Genomic DNA, 22,601 nt, shown 5'->3' on the forward strand with positions numbered 1-22,601 from the left:
AATATCACATGCATTCATGTAGAACATTTTATTTAGCTATTGACCATTCTGAGTGAGCGGAGTGAGGGGAGATGGGTGAGGGGGAGGAAGTGAATGAAAAGGATAGGGAGAGAAAGAACTTTTCTTGCATCTTCTCTCTGTGTGATTTTTGAAAAAGATGCCTGTATGTTAATACACTGTGTTTTTTTTGTCTGTGTCTGTATCTAAGAAGATCAGAGTGTCATACAGTTCAAGTCTTACAGTGGCTTTGTTTTCTGAGGTGATAATTTACTGTGGAAAGGATTCTCTCTCTATGCCTCATCAAGCTGCTGCCGCTTCCTTACTAATGGTCTTTCATGTCTTATGCTGCATCATTTTTAATTTCCACATGGCCCAGCAGAGCAGCCTAACTTCATATGAGGACCTTATTCATTTGAGAGTGTAAGGAAGGGTGCAGTGGTGCAATGTAAAGTATTGATTACCCTTCCTTTGAAAGCTGTCATCCACCTGAAGGAAAAGGGTTTTGTACTGACAGATTTTATTTAACAAGTAGTTGCATGCTCATGATCACCAACAGAGCATAAAAACTGGTCAAACTTGCTGACCAGTTCTTCTTTCAAATGAAGCTTGCTGGTAAAGTAAGTTGTAGGTTAAGTGTCACCACGGATTTAAAAAATTACATTTCAGCTAATTACAATACTCCAATGAACGTGATACAGTAAATAATGCATGCAGTAAAAATAATGACAATAAACTTCTTTCATTTAAGTTGTCCTTTCAGGCTTTAAGTACAATAAATATACAAAAGGCAAGCTACTGTAGACTGTTCAATTCACGAATTAATGACTCTTATGAGATGGACAAGTATAGTTTTATTAAATACAAATAAATAAATAAAGGTAAATATCTTGATTCTCAAAACAATTGTTTTCTTTTATTGAATAGTAAAAAAATATTAATTACTAATTTGCAAGAGAATTACCAGAGGCACGAACAGTGAGTCTAGTACATGTGGACCAGAGTTGTTGGGGGACAATTGTTTTGCAATTATAAAATCTTTATAATAGCAAAACAAACAACTACAGTTGTTTGTTTTGCTATTATAAGCAAAACATACTCAAATAAATGAAATTGAGAGCTTGAAAATCAGAATCAAAACAGGAAATGGCTGGGGATGCTATGCCAATCATCAAGGAGAACCACTGTGGTACACATGCCCCCATCTGGCTGAATGGCAGTCACCCTCAGCCTAGTGATGGCATGTCACCCTCCCTGCATGTGCTAGCTTCAATAATAACTGCTGTCACTGGACAGCTAGTGTGGATGTATAGGCCTGTGCTAAGGGTTACTATGTCTACCGCCTGCCCCGACCATTTGTCTGCTTCCACGTCTACTCTGGCCGTAAATCTCCCTCTTGCCTCACTGGGTCTTTCTGACACATTGGATAAATCAGACCTCTATCAGACTGTTTTGTCATGTGTGTCGTCATAGTTTTCTATGAAATATGTGATGAGGGTCGAGTGTAACGGAGCTGACTGTCCTGTCGAGCCAGAATGCCGCTGTTCTGAAGGGAACGATTCTAGGCTCTGATGCACAGACATGTCTGGGTGAGTAACAAGCCTGGCCAAGATAATGCTTATAGAGCAGAATAATTATTTTATGGAAAGACTGAGAGTGGAGACCACAAGACTGTTGAAAGGTGAAATGGAGAAACAATCCACTAATGTACAGTACTGTAAAAAGGCAGCCAGCAAAATCAATGCTTTTAATAGTGAAAAATGCTAATTATGCAGCAGCTTTCAAGAGATATATTTTTTTAAAGCAATTTCTGTAGGTAATGTTCAGGATACAATCTGCTGAAGTTTTTCTCGAAGACAAAATGCTCATGTCTGGAGCTGTTGCTATAGTTACCTCTCAGAAAGATGTGTAACTTATGTTCACAATTATCAATCTCTTAAGGAACAGCTAGAGGCAAAGGATAAATAGAAGTTTATGGCAAGACTGTATAGGGTGTGGGGGTCCAATCCTGTTCCTGGATAATTAAACAAACCTGAAGCAGCAGATCAAGGTCTTCAGGATTACTAGAACACTCCAGGACAGGGTTGCCAGGTCTGCGAAACAAAAACAGACTAATTGCAATTCAAAACTACCCTAATAGCAATTTTTCCCCTCTGTTGGAGGTCCCCTCCATCAAAATTACATTCCTTGTGATTGCTTTACCCTGCAAAAAAAAAAAAAAAACAGTGGCAAAAGTGTCAAAGTAGCCCAATTCCGTAGTAATACGGCAGACTTAGTAACACTAATTCAGGATTGGACACCCATGGTATGGGCCCACGTAGTCTACACACTCTGACACACTTTTAAAATAAAATAAAAAGACGTTCCAACTTTTAGTTTGGCTCGGGGGCCTGGGGGATTCAAGCCCTAATTGGAAGGGTTAGACCTCTCAAACCCTTCCTTAATTTGCAGAAGGAACATGGTACATGAAGCAGCCCTACTTCACAAAATGGTATGAGAAAGGTGTCAACTCCAAATGCTGTAATGAAGGGGAAAAGACACAACAGGAAAATAACAAGTAAACATAATAAGTGAAAACATTTACATGTAGCTGTAAGTTTTCATTTACTGGATTATATATGCTTAAGGACATCAAGCCATCTATCAAGCACATTGATCCGTTCCCTCTTGTTTTCTCTGTTTTTAACTCATTCTGGTCTGTTATGTGTAAGATGTGAAAGAATGTGAGAAAGACAATGGAGGATGTGCACAAATATGCATCAACACCAAGGGCTCTCGTCGTTGTGAGTGTGGACCAAGTAAAATACTGGACGTGGACAGGAAGAACTGTAAAGGTAAGAACATGGTTAAACAGAACATCCTGAATATGAGTAGACTTTCATTTAACTAATGCATTGTGGTTTCTGTGGTTCTGAGTAGAGACTGCTGGCTGTGACAATGTAAATAGAGGCTGTAGTCATGGATGCTCCTCAGAGGACAACTCATATTACTGTCATTGTCCCCAGGGTCTGATGTTGGGAGATGACAAGTGGACCTGTCAGGGTGAGCTGAACTTATCTTTCCTGCCTTTTGCCCCTTTTCTGTCAGGGTTTGTAGATTTTACTTTGACATTTTGTTGTTTGTTTGTGTGTTTTATGTGCAGTCCCTGTGCAGTGTGATCCTAGTTCCATACAGGTCTCGGTTCCCAAAGACTTGGTGGGAGGGCTTGAACTCTTCCTATCTAACACTTCCTGCCGGAGTATTTCCAATGGCACCCACATTAACCTACACTTTAGTCTGAAGACATGTGGTTCTGTGGTTCAGGAAAAAATTATGGATCAGTCATGCATACGAGGTCCCTAAACCAGTTTTTAATGGGATGCAACTTATGGCAATAATAGCCAATAATAATAGAGCCAGAAAGAACTGGGGAATACTGTGATGTTGCAGAGGGTGAACTTGACCCTCTTTCTGGTCAAAAAGTCTCCTCAAAAGTACTTGCCAGTAGTGTTCCTTCATAATTTGAAGCTCGCATCCAGGTCTGGATCCATAACACCTACTTTTCAGAATCCAACCCTAACGGATAAAACCAAATCCTAGCTTCCATATTTATCCTCATTCTTTCATTACTGAAGTAAAATAGGTGGTGAATACCATTACATGTTGAGTTATATAATATTTGATAGTTCTCTGGGAATGTAGTGGAAAATCATCATCTTCCTTATTCTCTTCTCCAGGTCATTGAGGACAAAATTGTTGGCACCAACTACCTGCCGAGTCTGCGCAACAAAGCACTCGAGTTAGAGGGCCACAGTGAAGGAATATTCCCCTTCAGTTTGGAGATCTTCAAAAATGCAGAATATTTCGAGTCATACAACTAGTCTCCTCAACTGCATTTGCATGATTCACTGTACTTTGGTGTTGAGCCTCAAGAGCGGGTGGATGGCCTTGCTGCCTTTGTAGATAGCTTTTTTGGCCACACCTGGCCCCAAAGCTTAAAATATTACCTTATCAAAGATGGGTAGGTATTTAAAATAATTCAAATATGAAGGCATATTGTTCTGTATACTCAATACCATTCTGCATGCTCCATGACTGTTGCTATAAGTTATTTCAGCCATTTTGCTTACTTCAACAAGCCACAGAATTAGATCACCCTAACCCTTCTACCACAATATCTCTCTCCAGAACCTGAATACTTTAGCAAACCTAACAGATAAAAGAAGCAAATAGTGTGTTTAGATTGGGTGGCTCCCCTGACAGTTTGATACTGTGTTTAGTCCCTAGGGCTGTTACAGAGGCAGGCGTGATTTCTCAGGGCACCCTTGTTTTCAGTTTCATATCTGTGAGGTTGTGGTACAATTTATCCATAGTATCTTGATGAGCGATTGGCCTTTAATGGCCTTATATTTATCAGTTACATTTCAGATGATATGGTGCGTCAGCTTTCGGCTAAAGACCAGCTCTCCAAACACTACCAGGTCCCTGTCTTCAAGTTCATTGTTAAGGACAACAGAGTGAGTAGGGAACAGGTGCATGCTGGTAAATTCAGCTGCCTGGTTTGTCCTATGAACTTGCTTTTATGTGCTAATGGACCAGCTATTACTAATACTGTGTGTGTATTAGGAGGTGTTCCTTCATAGACGTTTGCTGGTGTGTGGGTAGGAACAACGGGAATCTCGCTGCCGAAGGCGTTTGAGGAGAGATCTCTGGACTGATCAACACCAAGAGCAACATGTACTGTCCAGTGGACCCATTCATATACTGCCAGATCCATGAGACCACACGTCTATGAAATCACTTACCCACAATGCCATCTACAGGCTACTTTACTTTATTACAACACATCCATGTGGCATACATTGTCTGCAGTAAGCTTACATTTATGAGTTGTATAAGTTGCTTCTTTCTACTACTTTTGACAGTTATATTTACTATACTAAGCTCATCTGCCTCACTAGAAATAATGTCTTTCTATGTGCATGCATCTAGGTGATGTATTGTGCATGCAGTATAAGCCTAGGTATTTCAGCTTTGACAGTTTTGAATGTCTAATTTGCATACAAGTTTTACTGAGGTTAATAAAATTATTTTAAATCCAATAAAATTATTTTTGTCACAGTCTGTAGTCATATTATCTCTCTTAGTGCAATAACCATTCCTGTGTTACTGTTCAACACCCATTCTGCATTTATTTACTTTTAAAATAAAACCCAAATAAAACTACTTGGCTTACAGTAGGTGAACATTTCAGTTTTCAGCACATGATATTCAGAAAATCACACATTTGGATTAATATATCACTACCCTACTGAGATTCAACACTCATAACATTTTGATTGACATTTCTGCATAAAACAATGTTAGTTTGGAAATTAACTATTAACTTAAAATTAGTTTTGCAGAGGAAATTATATTTTAGTGAATTTCTCTCTGAGATCTTATGTCACAGTTATAAGTCTGGATGTTCTTTTTTATTTATTTCTTTTTTAGTTTTTGTTGAACTAAAACTAACCCACTAACACCAATTCAAGGCGAACCTGTCAAGAAGAACATGTAAAGGTAACAACCCCCCATTCAAAAAACAAAATATGGATGAAAATGTGTCTATTTTTAGGATCAATACAGTTGTTTGTATGTTTGCTTACTTTGTGACATTTTTAGGAAGATTAGTCTAATTTCTACAACAGTCATTGCGATTATGCAAAAAAAAAAAAAAAAAAAAAAAAAAAGAAAAAGAAAAAAAACATGATCTTTTGTTGCAATGCAAATAAAATAAATATTTTATTTAAATTGGTAAATGTAAATTAATAGCATGTATACATTGAAGTAGCATGTCATATACCACATTTAATGTATGCTGGTAATAATTAAAATTAATAAAAAATAATAATAATATTGATAAATAAAATAACTTTATTAAACTAATGAGAATCCAATAACAACCAACACTGTTGTGCATTGCAGTAAATCTGCTTAATTGTTTCTTTTCAATTTTATGGTGAAATGTGACCAGTGTGTGTCTTAATGAGATTCATCCTAATACTGACCCCTAGTGTGGAGTAGTTTAAACTTGTAGAGTGTTTATATATGTTGAAGGTGAAGGTTTTTTTGGTTTGTAGGTCTTCACAGTTCATCCTTCTCTTCTCCTTCACAATAGCAGGATGCCCTCTGGCCATTCATGAAGGGCCTGCAGCCCAAAGTCCACACAGTGTTATACATTGTGTCCGCAAAGGTCTCACAGGCTGTGGGAGAAAAAGGCCATGATGGGAATTTGTCTGGTGTACAAAAGTGCTATTGCAAATGACAATCCATGTAAACAATAAACATAATAGATAATGGATCTGTTGTAATATGTAGTAAGCAAAGCAGCATTGCTGAAAAATAATAATTCAATATAGCGTGTGTGTGTGTGTGTGTGTGTGTTCCACACCTTCGACTTTTGACATGAGGCCCAGACTCTTCTTCAGGTCACCACAGATGCTATGGAGGCACCAGCGGAATTTTGTGTCACAGCGGTACTTGTTAGAGCCACAGGTGTCATAGCAAATGTCTAGCTGATTACAACATTTGGTCATGGCCGGGACACCCATATCAAACTGTAGAGTAACAGCAAATTGCAGAACATGAGCTTTAAAAAATTCACACTTCACTGTTAAAACGCCAACAACCAAATGCAGCTCAGACACACAAAGAACTTGTTAGTCACAAAAAATGGAACAAGCTATCTGACTTCATCCTTTCAACGTCCCACTCACATTAAAATGAATTAAGTAAATGAAGAGTTAGTATGTTTGGTACTACCCAAAGTATAATATATATGCCAGGAATTAAATGCATCACAAAATTTTAAACAATATCTATCAAATGTGTCAATCTTTGGTGTGAAAAAGTTGAAGACTCCTGCCTTAGTTTTAGCCATGGTTATTTAAGGGATGCATTGATGGAGCATGGTTAGAGTCGCGTCGTATTTCGTAAAGTTGAAACAAGAAGAGAATTACATTTGTCACCCATAGAGGAGGATTTCAGATATATTGTCTGTGTAAGTGCTTTCTGATTGAACACCTTAACTTCAAAGTTGGAATTTATTCAAGATCCAGAAATTGCACAGAGGGCTGTCCATGTTTCTTTGTGTGGAAAGTAATCGGCACACTTGCTTTCCTCTTTCCTGACAGAAGTCCCATCAGTGCTTAGGCTGAATGCCAAACTCAACCTTTTGGATGTTCACCTTGTCTGTTCTAGTCTCTCAATTTAGGACCACCATATCTGAAATTGTGCTGGCCTGTGCAATACTAGTCACGCAGACCCAGACTTTTAACTTAATGCTATTAGTCCACATTGCAACTTACTATGGCCAAGAACCACCCACTGACTGAGTCTGATGTAAAGCAATCAAACTACGTTTGTCACAGTTAGGGGTTTATTTGAAATGGATATATTATATTATATTATATTACATAATATTATATAATATTATATTATAATTACATTAGTTAAGATAACGGGTTACACTTTAGTTTAGGGACCAATTCTCACTATTAACTAGTTGCTTATTAGAATACATATTTGCATATTGGCTATAAATTTCTACTTATAAAGCAAGTATTAATGGCTTATTCTGCATGAACAGAGTTTAGATCCCTTAATCCTACCCCATACCTAAACTTAATAACTACCTTATTATTAATAAGCATTAAATTAGGACTTTATTGAGGCAGAGGTCATAGTTAATAGTTAGTGAGAATTGGTCCCTAAATGAGAGTGCAACCAGATAAGTTGTAAGAAATGAAAAGAGTATCTAGTTTACTTATGTCTTAGTGCCACACTCATTTTATTTTCATATTTGCTGCCACTAACCTGGAAGTGAGATATCTACCAGCTTTTTTGAAGGCCAGCGTTACTGTCTATAAATTTCACTGTACTTTGAACCCTAAAGTCATCGGTCAGTGCTTTCTCCTTTAAACAAGCAGGGCTGTCTCTGTTTTATCAAGTATCAGATACAAAAGGTATGAAATGATTACATTTTTCTCCTGTCTAACTTAAATATTAAGAGTTGGTTTTGGATGGATATTTTATATATAACTTTGATTAATTGACCAGTCCACACTTCATTAGCAGGATTCCCTGCTAACAGGTCATGCATAGGGACAGAACAAACAGTATCAAATCTTCAAGGTGACAGACTGGCCATTGCTTAATGTTAGTAGAAATAAAAAGACACATACACTGTTAGGTACCTGGAAGCCAAGCAGTGAGGTGCTACAACCATCAGGCTCCGGCATTTGATAGCCAACACGAGGTTGAGGAGCTTTACCTGAAAAACAGAAATAATCATTTATAATATATCATATCTTTAATATGTGATTAACATAAAGTTGTTGTTGACCTTTATTGGAATATATTTAATATAACAGTAGCTTTGAGAGCTTTATGTGGGGAAAAAAAATCAAAAGCAGTTACACATTGCATTATAAGTGGGTCCACTTATAAAGAACCAAAAACATGAATATTTTCCTGGATGACTCTGGACTAATTTGGCTTCACACTGTTGGTTACCTAAAATAAATTTAAAAAAGGTACCATGCAAAAAACTGAATCTAAACATATAATACCCATGTTGTTCTCTCTGAATTTATTTACCCACTACAGTTCATTCAGTATAATTTTTTTTGGGGACATTTATTTAAAAGTATCTATTATGGAAATGTGATCTTCCGATTGAACTGAAGGTACAGTTGTGTATCACTTGTATACATGTAGCTATTAAAAACTTTACAAATTTCTTCATAAAATTACTTAAATGTAACACATAGAATTAAAACAGCAGAGCACCTAAAACAGAGCCCTAGGTAACTCCAGCATCAGTAAATGTGAAATATTTATGATCAAGATTTTTTTTTTTTTACCATGATATAAGTCATTAATTTCTATGTGACAGTATTTTTTTTAAAGCTGTTTAATAATATATTAAACATATATGGCTCATATGTGTTAATTTATCCAAGAGGTATTATGAGCAAGTGTGATTTTTTTCCTACAGTATGTCCTGCAGGATGAAACAGTATAAAAGATTTCCATGTTTGATATTCAGAGCATTTTAAGAAAAGGTGACACTGTCCATGGAACATTATTAAAATCATCTTAAAATATGGTTGCATTATAAGGTTAGACATTACAAATACATGTGTTACATTTATCTTAACTTTGGTATTTAGTCAAGGCCCAGCATCCAAATGTTCAGTAGGACTTTTGAAACCTGCATGAAGTTTATTATGCAATTATTTTGTTCCAACTGTAACAAAATTATATTAACAACTTTTATTGTGTATGAAGAAAATTGATTGAATAAACTGCATTCACTGCCCTCCTTAGGCAACATTAAACACTAAGAACACTAACAATTTGCACTTACTCAACAAAGTTAAACTAATTAAATCAATTTCTGTATGCATTAAGTTCCATTAATTTGTACTCAATTAACAGTCAAAGGCTAAGCAAAAATAAGCAAGTCTGACATTCAAGAACTAAATCAGTAATATAAAGGAGTCAGGAGATAAATAAAGTGCTCCCTAATTTCCCAGGCATAATCATATATGAAATGCTCTGATTCTTTACTGTCATCTGTAGAGTGGTGTGATCGACTTGCCCAATGTCTCACCATGTCTGTAAACATGAGCAGTGAGAACAGATCAGTGAGGGCATGTTTTACATAAAAAGCCGATAGAGAGCCATGTCCTGTGAATGATCCCTTTTGCATTTAAATGAGAATTCTCAAATCATTAAATTCAATTAAAATATATTTAGTTTTGCATTAGTAGTGTCAGTTCTAAACACTATATGCAGAGTGTAAAGCACAATAAACATTTCTTTCAATTAGTTATATTCATGCATATTCAGTCATTATTCACCTTCTTTACTGTTGTTGTTTTTCCAGTGGAAACACAGAAGGAAAAGTTTTGAAGAATACACAGTACAGAATCTTCTCATTTCCATGACAATTTATAATGATCTGCCAAGCTTTAAAAAATAAATAAATAAATAAACATATACTAAAAGTATTTATGCTTCTTTTTGGAGATTGAAAGACTTGGACACAAACAGTCAACATTTTTCTGAGCTTTTAATGTACAGACTCACATCCTTTTGCATTCTAGAGCAGAAGGAAAGGTTAAAGTTTTGCCCAAAGCATATAGTGTGAGAGAGATCTAAAATGTTTTTAGAATGCACACTGAGCAAAGAATAAAAAAACAAGGACTATTCCACTAAAATACAAATACTGTTTCACTTACCATATCTACAGCGGTACTGACATACACCATCCCGACCTCCCATCAGCTCCAGTAAGGAGTCAAAATACCCATTCACTGCCTGGAAACTCCCTCTGATAGAACCGAAACCCCAGTCCAACTCATCCTCCGATTCTATAGTGGAGCTCTGGGTCTCTGCAGGTTTTCCCTCTAAAGGGGCATCTGCCATCAAAATGTTTTCTGCCTGGTTCTTCCCATTTGCAGGAACATCTAGGGTTTCACCAGCCAGAGCTTCAGGTAAAACAGACCCGTCAGCTGGCGAATCCATTGCAGCTGCATCATCAGAAGCCTGGATAAGGGTGGCAGCCAAGCCTGTGGAGATACATAGCAGGAGCAGTGTCAACGGACGTAGAAACATGATGTGGCCCTGGGTCCTATGAGGTCTGTAGGGTCCAAGAAGAAGGGGAGACCGATAAAGCCAAAGGGCTTAGAAGGAAGAGTGAGCAGCACAAATAGACTTTGCTGATAGTGCCTCGTGGAAGGGACTTTAACCTGTGATTAGATCAAGCAGACAGCAAGGCATTGATTGGTGCTAAGGTTAAAGGTAAGGTCCAATCCTCTTGCTGAGGATTGCTCTCTCAGTGAATCACAGTCACACTCACCCTTTGTAATCAACTTTTTTTTTTTTTTTGCTTTTGCTTTGATTACCTGCAGTTCACACTTTGCCTGGAAAAGGCTTTCTTCTCTCACACAATAATTTTATCTAGTTCTTGTGTTTCAACTATTTTTGCCATTGACAGACTGTTGGTATTCTTAAAGTCCTAAATCGTGCTCAGCTTTTTGGTTAAACAAAATTTCTATGAGGCATATTGATTGCATGAATGAAGTAATACTGGATTGCAGGGCTATGATAAGATTTATGGGTCAATAACATGCCATTTATTTTCTTTGTCCTGTGTATTAATATAATAGTATTAATATATTTTAAAACGAAATACAGTACAGAGACCCGAATCTATTTTATGGTGAACGTGTTTTTAATTTCTGAAATTAAAATTCCTTTTGATATTTTTGGGAAGCAAAAAATCAGAAATATCAGTTAGTTTAGTCAGAAATGACATACAGTAGCACACTAAGTCATAAAAGGCTAAAGGTTCGGAAAGAGTTGAATGGATTCTCTTTGAAAATATGAGGTTGTTTATTTAGATTTAGAACACTAAGTTTGAACATTATTAATATTTGACTGACATTTATTAATCTCTTCAGTATGCACTTATGCTGTATAGTTGTTAAAGAGGTGTGTCTGCTGCTGATGTGCAGTTGTTCACACACTTTCTTATCACATGGACTGCAATGTCACTGATTTCAAACGTGATTTCAAACTGTTTTTCACACCAAGCATCACATGGATACAGAGGATTTAAATAAAAAATAAGATACTTTCATGATCATTTTATTTAAATGCTTGTGCATGACAGCATACTAATAAAAAAATGATGTGCCCCCACTCTCTATTATCGATCAGTGTGTGACCCATGGTAAACCAAATAAATATTACATGATAATGGCTAAATGATCTCTCTCTCTTTTCACGTAAGGATTCTAAGATTTTTTGTACCAAGAATAATAATATAAAATTTAATCAAATTATAATTAAGTGCAGTTTAATGCACTTGACTGATTTGCCTAATTTTGAAATGATAATGTTGCATTCTGTTTTAACTTGCCATTTCAAAGACTACATTTTAACAATACTACACTTCATTAAAATGTGTGTGATCATTTAACCATTATCATGCAATATTGTATTTATCTTTTTTATCATGGGTCACATAACATGCTTCCAGATCTCAGCCTGATTTGGGCCACATATCACCTGACTGATCTGGGCCACACTCCTCCCATCAACAATCGGCCCTCATATTGTTTGCCGTGATCCACGCCGTGCCGCCATTGCCACACATGGCCCAGCTCTGGCTGAAAGGGTACATGCCATTGTTGACAGGAGGCCAGCAGTGCCAGCTTGAGGCCACATTTGGCCAAGTCTGTTTGCTATGTGGGTTGGCCCCCACGGACCTGGTTCCCGAAAACTAATGTTCTTTGTGACAGCCCCTCCCTGGCAGATTCCTCTGAGGAAGGCACCTGTTTCCAGACCTCTTGAAACTTCATGTCTGGTCCTTGGACGGGATGCAGAGGTTCTACGTGACCTACCCCAGGGGGTAGTTAATACCATTACTGCAGCATCACTTGGTACTAGAGCACCATCCACAAGACAAGTTTACGTCTTGAAGTGGAACCTGTTCGTCTAAAGTGGTGTTCTTCTCATAGAATATGCCTGAATATGCCTGATCAGAGCCGTACATACTTTTTGCAGCAGGGGTTGGGGTGAAGGCTGTCTCCCTTCAAGCTGGCTGGCAGAAGGGGAATGACATTTCTAAACAGAGGATAGCCTACTGCAGAGTAGTCGCCACCACCATGGCTTATCAGGCACAGGGTGTGCCCTGCCCGCTTCTACTTTGGTGCTGGCTTATGGCACCTCACTGAAGATATTTGTAGAGCTGCAGGCTGGGCGACCCCCCCAACGTGTTTGCTAGATTCTATAGCCTTTGTTTGGAGCTGGTATCCTCCTGTGTTCTCACCTCAAATGGGTAGAAGCACTGAGAGGCCCTGATGTGTTGGCTTGCTAAAACCGCTCCAGAGAGTCCGTACTGTAGACCTTTTGAGATTCGTTAGCCAGACGTGGCAGAACGTCCAGAGTCATGCACTCACTCTATGAATCTGTGAGAACCGGTAGAGGGCTTGGTTCCATATGTAAGGACCTAAGTGGATCCCATATGTGTAAAGTATACGGTATAGCCTCAGAGCCTGTTTTTCTCTGGCAAGCTTTCTGCCATTTCCCAAGAAAGCTACAATCACCTCTAATCATCCCTATGTACCTAAACAGTTGTTCATATGTGTAAGTGCTTCCGAACCTCCTTCAGGAAGGGTGGAGCTTTTGCAACGTTCCTGTTCCAAGTGGAACGGTTATGTTTCTCAGTGTTGTCCAGTCTCAATGAGTGGGTACGGCTATGACAAAACTGACTAACCTACTTGTTGCGAGCCCGGCACCAGTGTCTTGTGCGAATATCCTGTGCCCCCTTCTCGGTGTAGGCTGGGAAACATCAATGGGGTTTTGGTAGGGATCCCAATTTGTCAGTCATTACTGACGTGACGTCGAGAGTGACCGAATTAAAGGGAACATCTCAGTTTATGTATGTAACTCTCATTCCCTGAGAGGGGATACGGAGACATCACGTCCTATCGCCACAGTTGCTGTGCCACAGCTGAGCGGCTGGGTTACCGGCTCAGCTCCTCAGCGTAAACCTGGTGTGCGTTACACCTGCTTCCTAATTATGCTCATGCTGTGATCAGCTGGATGCAATCACCACAAACAAAACTAGAGGTATTTCGTATTGCTTGGCGGGAAAGTAACCTATCCTACAGAAAAGCATTAAAAACTGCTAGATCCGATTACTTTTCTTCTCTTTTAGAAGAAATCAAACATAACCTCAGGTATTTATTAAATACAGTGGCTAAATTAGCGAAAAATAAAGCCTCAAAAAGTGTTGACATTTCCCAACACCACAGCAGTAATGACTTTATGAACTACTTTACTACTAAAATCGATACTATTAGAGATAAAATTGCAACCATTCAGTCGTCAGCTACAGTATCGCATCAGACAGTGCACTATAGACCCCCTGAGGAACAGTTCCACTCATTTTCTACTATAGGAGAGGAAGAATTGTATAAACTTGTTAAATCATCTAAACCAACAACATGTATGTTAGACCCTATACCATCTAAGCTCCTAAAAGAGGTGCTTCCAGAAGTCATAGATCCTCTTCTGACTATTATTAATTCCACATTGTCATTAGGATATGTCCCCAAAACTTCAAACTGGCTGTTATTAAGCCTCTCATCAAAAAACCACAACTTGACCCCAAAGAACTAGTTAATTATAGACCAATCTCGAATCTCCCTTTTCTCTCCAAGATACTAGAAAAGGTGGTATCTTCACAATTATATTCCTTCTTAGAGAAAAATGGTATATGTGAGGATTTCCATTTAGGATTTAGACCGTATCATAGTACTGAGACTGCTCTCCTTAGAGTTACAAATGATCTGCTCTTATAATCTGATCGTGGGTGTATCTCTCTATTAGTTTTATTGGATCTTAGTGCTGCGTTTGACACAATTGACCACAACATTCTTTTGCATAGACTTGAACACTTTGTTGGCATTAATGGAAGTGCATTAGCATGGTTTAAATCGTACTTATATGACCGCCATCTGTTCGTAGTAGTGAATGAAGTTGTATCATATCGATCACAAGTGCAGTAAGGAGTACCTCAAGGCTCAGTACAAGGGCCGCTACTCTTCATGCTTTATATGTTACCCTTGGGAGATATCATCAGGAAACATGGTGTTAGCTTTCCCTGTTATGCTGATGATACTCAGCTCTATATTTCTTCGCAGCCCGGTGAAACACACCAATTTGAAAAACTAATGGAATGCATAGTCGATATAAAAAACTGGATGACGAGTAATTTCTTAATGTAATGTAATGTCAATTTTCGTCATCAGTTAGGAACCTAGGTGTGCTATTCGATCGCAATCTTTCCTTAGAAAGCCACGTTTCTAGCATTTGTAAAACTGCATTTTTCCATCTCAAAAATATATCTAAATTACGGCCTATGCTCTCAATGTCAAATGCAGAAATGTTAATCCATGCATTTATGACCTCAAGGTTAGATTATTGTAATGCTTTATTGGGTGGTTGTTCTGCACGTTTAGTAAACAAGCTACAGCTAGTCCAAAATGCAGCAGCAAGAGTTCTTACTAGAACCAGGAAGTATGACCATATTAGCCCGGTCCTGTCAACACTGCACTGGCTCCCTATCAAACATTGTATAGATTTTAAAATATTGCTTATTACTTATAAAGCCCTGAATAGTTTAGCACCTCAGTATTTGAATGAGCTCCTTTTACATTATAATCCTCTACGTCCGCTACGTTCTCAAAACTCAGGCAATTTGATAATACCTAGAATATCAAAATCAACTGCGAGCGGCAGATCCTTTTCCTATTTGGCGCCTACACTCTGGAATAACCTACCTAACATTGTTCGGGAGGCAGACACACTCTTGCAGTTTAAATCTAGATTAAAGACCCATCTCTTTAACCTGGCTTACACAAAACATACTAATATGCTTTTAATATCCAAATCGGTTAAAGGATTTCTAGGCTACATTATTAAGGTAATCCCGGAACCGGGAACACTTCCCATAACACCCTATGTACTTGCTACATCATTAGAAGAATGGCATCTACGCTAATATTTGTCTGTTTCTCTCTTAATCCGAGGTCACCGTAGCCACCAGATCCAGTCTGTATCCAGATCAGAGGGTCACTGCAGTCACCCGGATCCAGTACGTATCCAGACCAGATGGTGGATCAGCACCTAGAAAGGACCTCTACTGCCCTGAAAGACAGCGGAGACCAGGACAACTAGAGCCCCAGATACAGATCCCCTGTAAAGACCTTGTCTCAGAGGACCACCAGGACAAGACCACAGGAAACAGATGATTCTTCTGCACAATCTGACTTTGCTGCAGCCTGGAATTGAACTACTGGTTTCGTCTGGTCAGAGGAGAACTGGCCCCCCAACTGGGCCTGGTTCTTCCCAAGGTTTTTTTCTCCATTCTGTCACCGATGGAGTTTCGGTTCCTTGCCGCTGTCGCCTCTGGCTTGCTTAGTTGGGGTCACTTCATCTACAGCGATATCGATGACTTGATTGCAAATAAAATGCACAGACACTATTTAACTGAACAGAGATGACATCACTGAATTCAATAATGAACTGCCTTTAACTATCATTTTGCATTATTGACCAGTGTTTGGAATAACGATGTTTAAAAGAACGGCGTTAGGTAACGACGTTATTTTTTCAGTAACGGGGTAATCTAACTAATTATTTTTCCCGTCGTTACAACACCGTTAACGTTACTGAACGTTAACTGCGGTGCGTTACTATGCATTGATTTAATATGCAAGCGAGTGAGCAGGTGGGTTAATAACGAGATAAGCGATTATGATTGGCTAAGGCAGAGTCATGTGTTTCATGGTAGCCAATCAGAGCCAGTGTTTTTACACACACGCGCCAGCAGCGCCAAACACACACAGTCACACACACGCAACAGCTACACAAAGATTCGCAGCAGCAGGAGAAATGGCGAGTCAGGAGCAATCCGATGAAAAGTTGGCAATTTTCAAGGTGGAGATATAAGCACTACTTCAAATTCATTGTAGTCAAAGGCAAGAACGTGCATGTAATGTGTGACACACGCATCTACAAAGCTAGTGGCCAAAAACACTTTTCTTACAAAGAGTGCAGGATAAAACTCTTGCTGTCTGTTGACGTGCAATAAATCTCGAAAGTTATGTACGAACACCTGTCTGTTCTACTTATTTCAACTGACTTGTGAAAACTGCTAAAAAAAAAAAATACTTTGACATATAGCAACTTTTTTTTTTTTACAGTAACGCAAATAGTTACTTTCCCTGGTAACGAGTTACTTTTATTATAGAGTAATTCAGTTACTAACTCAGTTACTTTTTGGAACAAGTAGTGAGTAACTATAACTAATTACTTTTTTAAAGTAACGTTCCCAACACTGTTATTGACACACTGTTTTCCTAATGAATGTTGTTCAGTTGCTTTGACGCAATGTATTTTGTTTAAAGCGCTATATAAATAAAGGTGACTTGACCACATGCCAATGTGTTTTGGCTCATTGAGTTACACTCAAAGTGGATTGGTCTCTTTAAGCGAGATCTCAATTTGTCAGTCATTACCGACGTGATGTCTCCATTCCCTCATTTAAGGAACAATAGTTTTTTTTTTGCCCAATAGATGGCGTTAACACAAAGGATTTAGAATGGATTGGTCACAGCTTCAGCACTGCAGCTATGATTAGTAGTTTATCTCACACCTGGATTTCAAAAGTTTCTTTATACAAGCAGTTCTGATTCACTCTTGTGTCCTATATCAAAATAACCATCACAAAACGGTTTCATTACTTTTTTTTGCATAGCTTTATTTTACTTACCATGTTTCCCCTGCTGTTAAAATGTGGCAAGACACACACCCTGATGTTAAGAAAACCTTTTGTGTCATCCAGAATAATTATAGTTGTAAACATAATGTTGATCTTAATAAAGAAAATTAAGCTGAAGCTGATTTACCTTTAGTTGTTCATGATATACATTCAAAGTTAAGATGAGCTATTTGGACACTTGTGTAACATGTTCAGGTAAAATCTTAGTGTTACTTTGCTAGGTGTACTTTGCCTGTGTGAAAACACACTGCCACCTGCTGAAAAAAATTCTGAACAACAGGCTTATGTTTATGTACTACTTTATTTTTGTGTAATACTATATATTAATTCCATCATTTCATATAATTGCACATAGTGCTGTTTCTATTGCAATATCCATGGCAAATTGATCACTGTAAATCTTTATGTAAGGAAGTAAATAAATAAATAAACATACATACATGAATAAAAATTCACAAAATACATATTACACAATTTGTATTCGGCAGAAATATTTAATAAAAATAATTACTGCTCATACATTAAGAGTAGAGACATTTATCTCGGGCAACAGTGTGCAGTTTCTCGAAATGACCATTTGCTTTATTCCATTATGTACAATTTGTTCTTTACAAAACAAAAATGCTAAATAAGTAAATATAAGTTAATTTAAAATTTAACTCTAATTAACAAAATAACAATGGTAATAATCAATAATTGTGTCAATAATAATGTAATAGGAGCAATAATATTAATAACAATGATAATAGTCTCTAAACATAGTGCATATGAGGGGAACGACAACTGGTTGCGCATAATCTTGGGTGACTGAGGTGAGCAGTGCTGAACAGATCCTCTCAACTCTGACTCTGTAGTAAACTGGGTTGGCAGCATTACTCCAGAGTGAACACACACACACACACACACACACACACACACACACACACACACACACACACACACACACACACACACACACACACACACACACACACACATTCGCATGGGATCAGAAAGTGCACGACTACCTAAGATAGCACCATTAAAATGTAGCTTACATCTCCAAACTCAATCACTCTACACACAGTGCACATCGCATGCAGACACAACCATTGGAAGCCTTGACTAACATTCCCATATCCAATGGTGTACACCATTGGTACACTTAAAAAACGAACAGGAATGTAGAAGCAGTTTGTGACAATATTGATTACATTCAGTCCTGCAGTATTTACAGTAGGCCAGTCAGAGCTGCATCACTGTCTGCATGGACTGCAGGTGCATCTTACAGATACAAAGAAAAAAATTTGAGGCAAAATTGATGGCAAACATTTTTGTTTGGTCGCAACTTGAAATTCAGCTTAGTCTGCATTTGACAACTTATAATGTAGATGAAATAAATCTTACTGTCCAGAAGGTGCAATTGTCAGTGTCCGATGCATTTTCAATTGCCCCTTCAATAAGCTCCGTCCCATTGGTTACTGTTCTTTGTTCTCACAAATTTGTACAGACTGTTCCATAGAAACTGGAGCAGAATGTGTTCATAAAGTGGTGAAGAAATGTGACATTACAAAGCATTATTCATCTGTTGATTATGTGTAATGTTTAAATTTTACAGAAACAATAATCTTTGAAGACTGTGAATCATGTTGATTTGGGAATGAGAGTTCAGAGAGTAAACCAATGGGCAAAGTCAGAAATTTACTAAAATAATAAATTAAATTTTGGTTTATTTTTCACCAAACCCTATCATATGCCCTCAGAACACTTGGAAAATAGGATCATTCTGTGATCTTTTTATTTAATGTTTAAAGCTGATCGCAATTCATATAATTGCCATTATATGGATAAGCATAACCAGGACTTTATAATTATTATTAGTATCTCTCCTTCTGGTCTGAAAATGAAAGAAGGTCATACAGCACTAGAACAACACCAGACTTTTCATTTATTTAGTGAAATATCCCTTCAAGTAATTTAAGCCTGCAGCCTTTAAAAAAAAAAAAAAAATTGTACAGGTCTCTAATGAATGTATTAGTATTTGTATTTTTATTTCCCTACAGGTTCAGTCATTTATCTTTTATTTATTAATTTATTTATTTTGTATAAATTCATTTACAGATTTGGTGGAGATGTAGTACCTTAAATAATAATTTATAATAATAATAATAATAATAATAATAATAATAATAATAATAGTAATAATAAAAAAATATCAGAAAATAATCAGAAATAGTTCCATAATAAATGTTTGCATAATCAAGCAATCAATTTGGTTGTGTACATTTTCTTTTTTGAACAGATTTTGGGTAACCTTACTCACTCATGCAAACAATTATTTCAACATATCTGCTGTCTGTTAAGTCATAATTTCTTTGTACACACACAAGTTCTTATAGTGAAGATGTAAAGAGGTGGTATAATTTTTCCCTCTTGAGGTTGAATTATTATGTTGGTAAAATCATAATTTAGAATTTCACAACCACTCTTTTCACCCTATTCATTTTTACTGTTTTTGAACATCCAACTGGTGTCCTGCAGTTGATGTCAAAAACTTGCACTGAATGAGCAGTGGCAGATTAAGACTCTTCGGTGTCCCTTGGCAAAGACAACTAGATCCCATTAGCTCAAGTAATGATAATAATCCAATCTGTTAATCACTTCAGACTTCTATGGCCAACAAAGAATGTGTGTAGACTTTTTAGAGTCATTGTTGTCTTCAGCTCAACATATACGGTGCTTAACAAATTGATTAGACCACCATCCAATGTAAGGTTTGTGCCACAGCTGCACTAAACTAACAGTATTGGTGATTACCAAAATCATTTTTTGTATGTTTCTGTAATGGTTAATCCACTAGTATAGTCACAGTCGCATTTCTAATGCAAAAATATATGTATTGTTTAATTGTTTTATTTATTTGTTTTATTGTTAATTATTGGATTTTATGGGATACAAAGATAGACTGCACAAAAGGTTAATCAAAAGTAAGTCTTTGGGAACAACTAGAAACTATGTGGAAGTCAATAACAACAGAGATTGTGGAAAAATGCATAAAAACAATGCCAGCAAAAAATGCAAGCTGTTATCAAGGCCAAAGAAGGCCATTCAAAATAAAAATAAAATAGGCTATATAAGCAAGTGAATAAAGAATATTTATTTGTTACAGATTATTATTTGCCTAATAAATGACAATCATTTTTTTGTTTAATTAATTTGTTAGGCACTGTATAAAGCTACATAGTTTTGTGAGTAAGTTTTCATGGTACAATGGAAAGAGAAACATTTTATTCCTTATTTGACCCCTTTTAAATGTCAATAACACTATGAGCTTCAACGGGTTAAACTTCATATCAGGTTCTAAGATGCTGAAGATCTCTGTGAGGAACACCGTGACTTGTGTGTGACTCCAGTAAGGTTCAGAGTGAAACTTATGCCATCACAAAAGCTCTTTGATTTGGAAGGACGCGCTTTAGGGGATTTTTGTTTTCAGCTCCACTCAGAATAGGCTGTATTTCTTCATTCAAGTACTGCAAAACATTTTTGCTCAAAATATTATATAAAACATCCATCAGACCACCAGAGCGATGGGTTTATCATGCCTCATGCACCTTAACCGTGGCTTAACATTCTTTCTGTCTGTCTTAAAAATTTATCCATTCAAGTAGCTTTGCGTACAACATTTGTGACCACAGCAGGATAAAAAAGTACCATTTTAAACTACACAAACCATCTTCTAGTTACAAGTCACCCAACCAGATCGTAACTCAGGTTCGTATTTAAGGCCTCTTCAAATGTAAGACCAGGAAAGAAACTGAGATAAATAAAAATAATTATCTAAATAAAAATATGCAGAAGCAACCTCCTAAGGAAAAGTACTGCCATTCTGCTGAAGTGATCCCACACAGAGTGGACTTGAGTCCCAAACATCAACAGGGGAGCCCTGATGTCATTAGAGTGTACGCCTCCTTCACCCACTGAGGTAACATTATATTTTGTTTCTTTTTTCTGAATGTATCCTTCCCTGCTTGCCCTCTGCGCTTCCTTCTGTCTCTACAGGATGTGGGACTGTCCATAGGATGTCCAGTGTGTCTGGCAGGGTGTACTGTAGGATGCACTGTGGGACAGGTCCCACGGATTTAATTGTCCACTTTTACTGGTCCACTGTCTGATGTTTCGCTCAGTTCAGCCTCATCAGTGGAAGCCCATGCAGACGTGTCCTCTCCTTGCACGATTTGTTCCCATTGGGCCAGGTTTTCCCTGCAAACATAGGTAGCTTTTCACATTATCAATGCAAAAACAAAACAGTTGGTCAACAGTTTAAATGTGGCAAAACATTCCACAAATGAAGTAAATACACTGAGAAATATCACACATTTTTGCCTCTGAACTATTTATTTTTAACATTATCATGAGAAATGTTTCTTGAGTAGCAAATCAGCATATTACAATTATTTCTGAGGGATCATGTGACACACTGAAGATTGTAGTAATAATGCTGAAAACTCAGCTTTGTTATCACAGGGATAAACTGCATTCTAAAACATATTAAAATAGAAAGCAGCCCTTTTAAATTGTAATATATCACAGTATTTATTATTATTATTTTTTTTTTATTTAGATATTTTAGGATTTTAAATAAATATGGCAATTAATTTTTTTTTAAATATTACATTTTATTCAGAATTGTTGTTGCATTTTTCAGTTGTGCCGTTTGATTATAAATTATATGGTTAAGGGTGATTTAATCAATGGTAACAGTTGCTGTGTTGAAAAACTGCTTTTTAATTTATAATGTAACTTGTAACTTTATTTTAAAATCTTAAAATGCATTTATTCTCAATTCCTTTATTTTATTTTTATTTATTTTCAGATAAAATATAAAATGTAACTGTGCATGTTCTTCCTCACAAAACTAAAATGTAAAAACAAAAAGACAAAAAGACAAAAAAAAAAAAAAAAACGTCAACCCTGATAACTAGCCAAGCAGTGTTGCTGAAAAAAAGATAGCTTTGATTTGTTAAATTTTTTTATTGGTCTTTCTTATACTTTTAAATCGATCCAACAGACTGTTAATAAAATCTGTTTTTGAGAATTTTTTCATTTTATTGATATGTTGTTACAACCCTAAAAATTGAAGTAATAATTGAAGGCTGTCACTAGGGTAATGTCTCGGGAATGGAGGGAACGGAGACGTCATGTCAGATGACTGATGAATTGGGATTTCGCTTAGAGACCA

The 22,601-nt window shown here is 37.0% G+C and overlaps 2 protein-coding genes and 1 pseudogene across 3 annotated transcripts in view; 1 reads left to right on the forward strand and 2 right to left on the reverse strand.

The window, feature by feature from the left end:
- The first annotated feature begins 1,143 nt into the window (after positions 1–1,143).
- LOC132110353 (oncoprotein-induced transcript 3 protein-like) lies at positions 1,144–4,986 on the forward strand (annotated as a pseudogene).
- A 767-nt stretch (positions 4,987–5,753) lies between these two features.
- LOC132110967 (group XIIB secretory phospholipase A2-like protein) lies at positions 5,754–10,725 on the reverse strand. Of its 2 annotated transcripts, none has more exons than XM_059518117.1 (4): positions 10,266–10,725; positions 8,202–8,290; positions 6,410–6,575; positions 5,754–6,221 (listed from the first exon to the last, which is right to left on the reverse strand). In XM_059518117.1, exons 1-4 carry the CDS (start codon positions 10,639–10,641, stop codon positions 6,103–6,105), a joined length of 750 nt encoding a protein of 249 aa, XP_059374100.1. In that variant the 5' UTR covers positions 10,642–10,725; the 3' UTR covers positions 5,754–6,102. The 2 variants fall into 2 exon arrangements, with proteins under 2 accessions (XP_059374100.1, XP_059374101.1); XM_059518118.1 differs by having other exon boundaries at positions 8,214–8,290; positions 10,266–10,724.
- Positions 10,726–19,388: 8,663 nt separating this feature from the next.
- The window catches only part of LOC132110970 (cAMP and cAMP-inhibited cGMP 3',5'-cyclic phosphodiesterase 10A-like), a 192,685-nt gene continuing 189,472 nt past the window's right edge, over positions 19,389–22,601 (reverse strand). The window contains exon 22 of the mRNA XM_059518121.1: positions 19,389–21,622. Within this exon, the coding sequence (XP_059374104.1) occupies positions 21,502–21,622 (121 nt within the window). The 3' untranslated portion in view covers positions 19,389–21,501. The remainder of the gene's footprint in view (positions 21,623–22,601) is intronic.

Source organism: Carassius carassius, chromosome 30 (assembly GCF_963082965.1).
Source record: "Carassius carassius chromosome 30, fCarCar2.1, whole genome shotgun sequence".
NCBI classification, from domain to species: Eukaryota; Metazoa; Chordata; class Actinopteri; order Cypriniformes; family Cyprinidae; genus Carassius; species Carassius carassius.

What these genes read in the sequence shown, in the direction of transcription:
- LOC132110967 (XM_059518117.1), bottom strand. Translation starts at nt 10,641, where the DNA reads ATGTTTCTACGTCCGTTGACACTGCTCCTGCTATGTATCTCCACAGGC. An exon ending in GCTTCCAGGTACCTAACAGT is followed by an intron (nt 6,576 to 8,201) that starts GTATGTGTCTTT and finishes GTTACTCTACAG; the next exon opens with TTTGATATGGGTGTCCCGGC. An exon ending in CCTCATGTCAAAAGTCGAAG is followed by an intron (nt 6,222 to 6,409) that starts GTGTGGAACACA and finishes TTTCTCCCACAG; the next exon opens with CCTGTGAGACCTTTGCGGAC.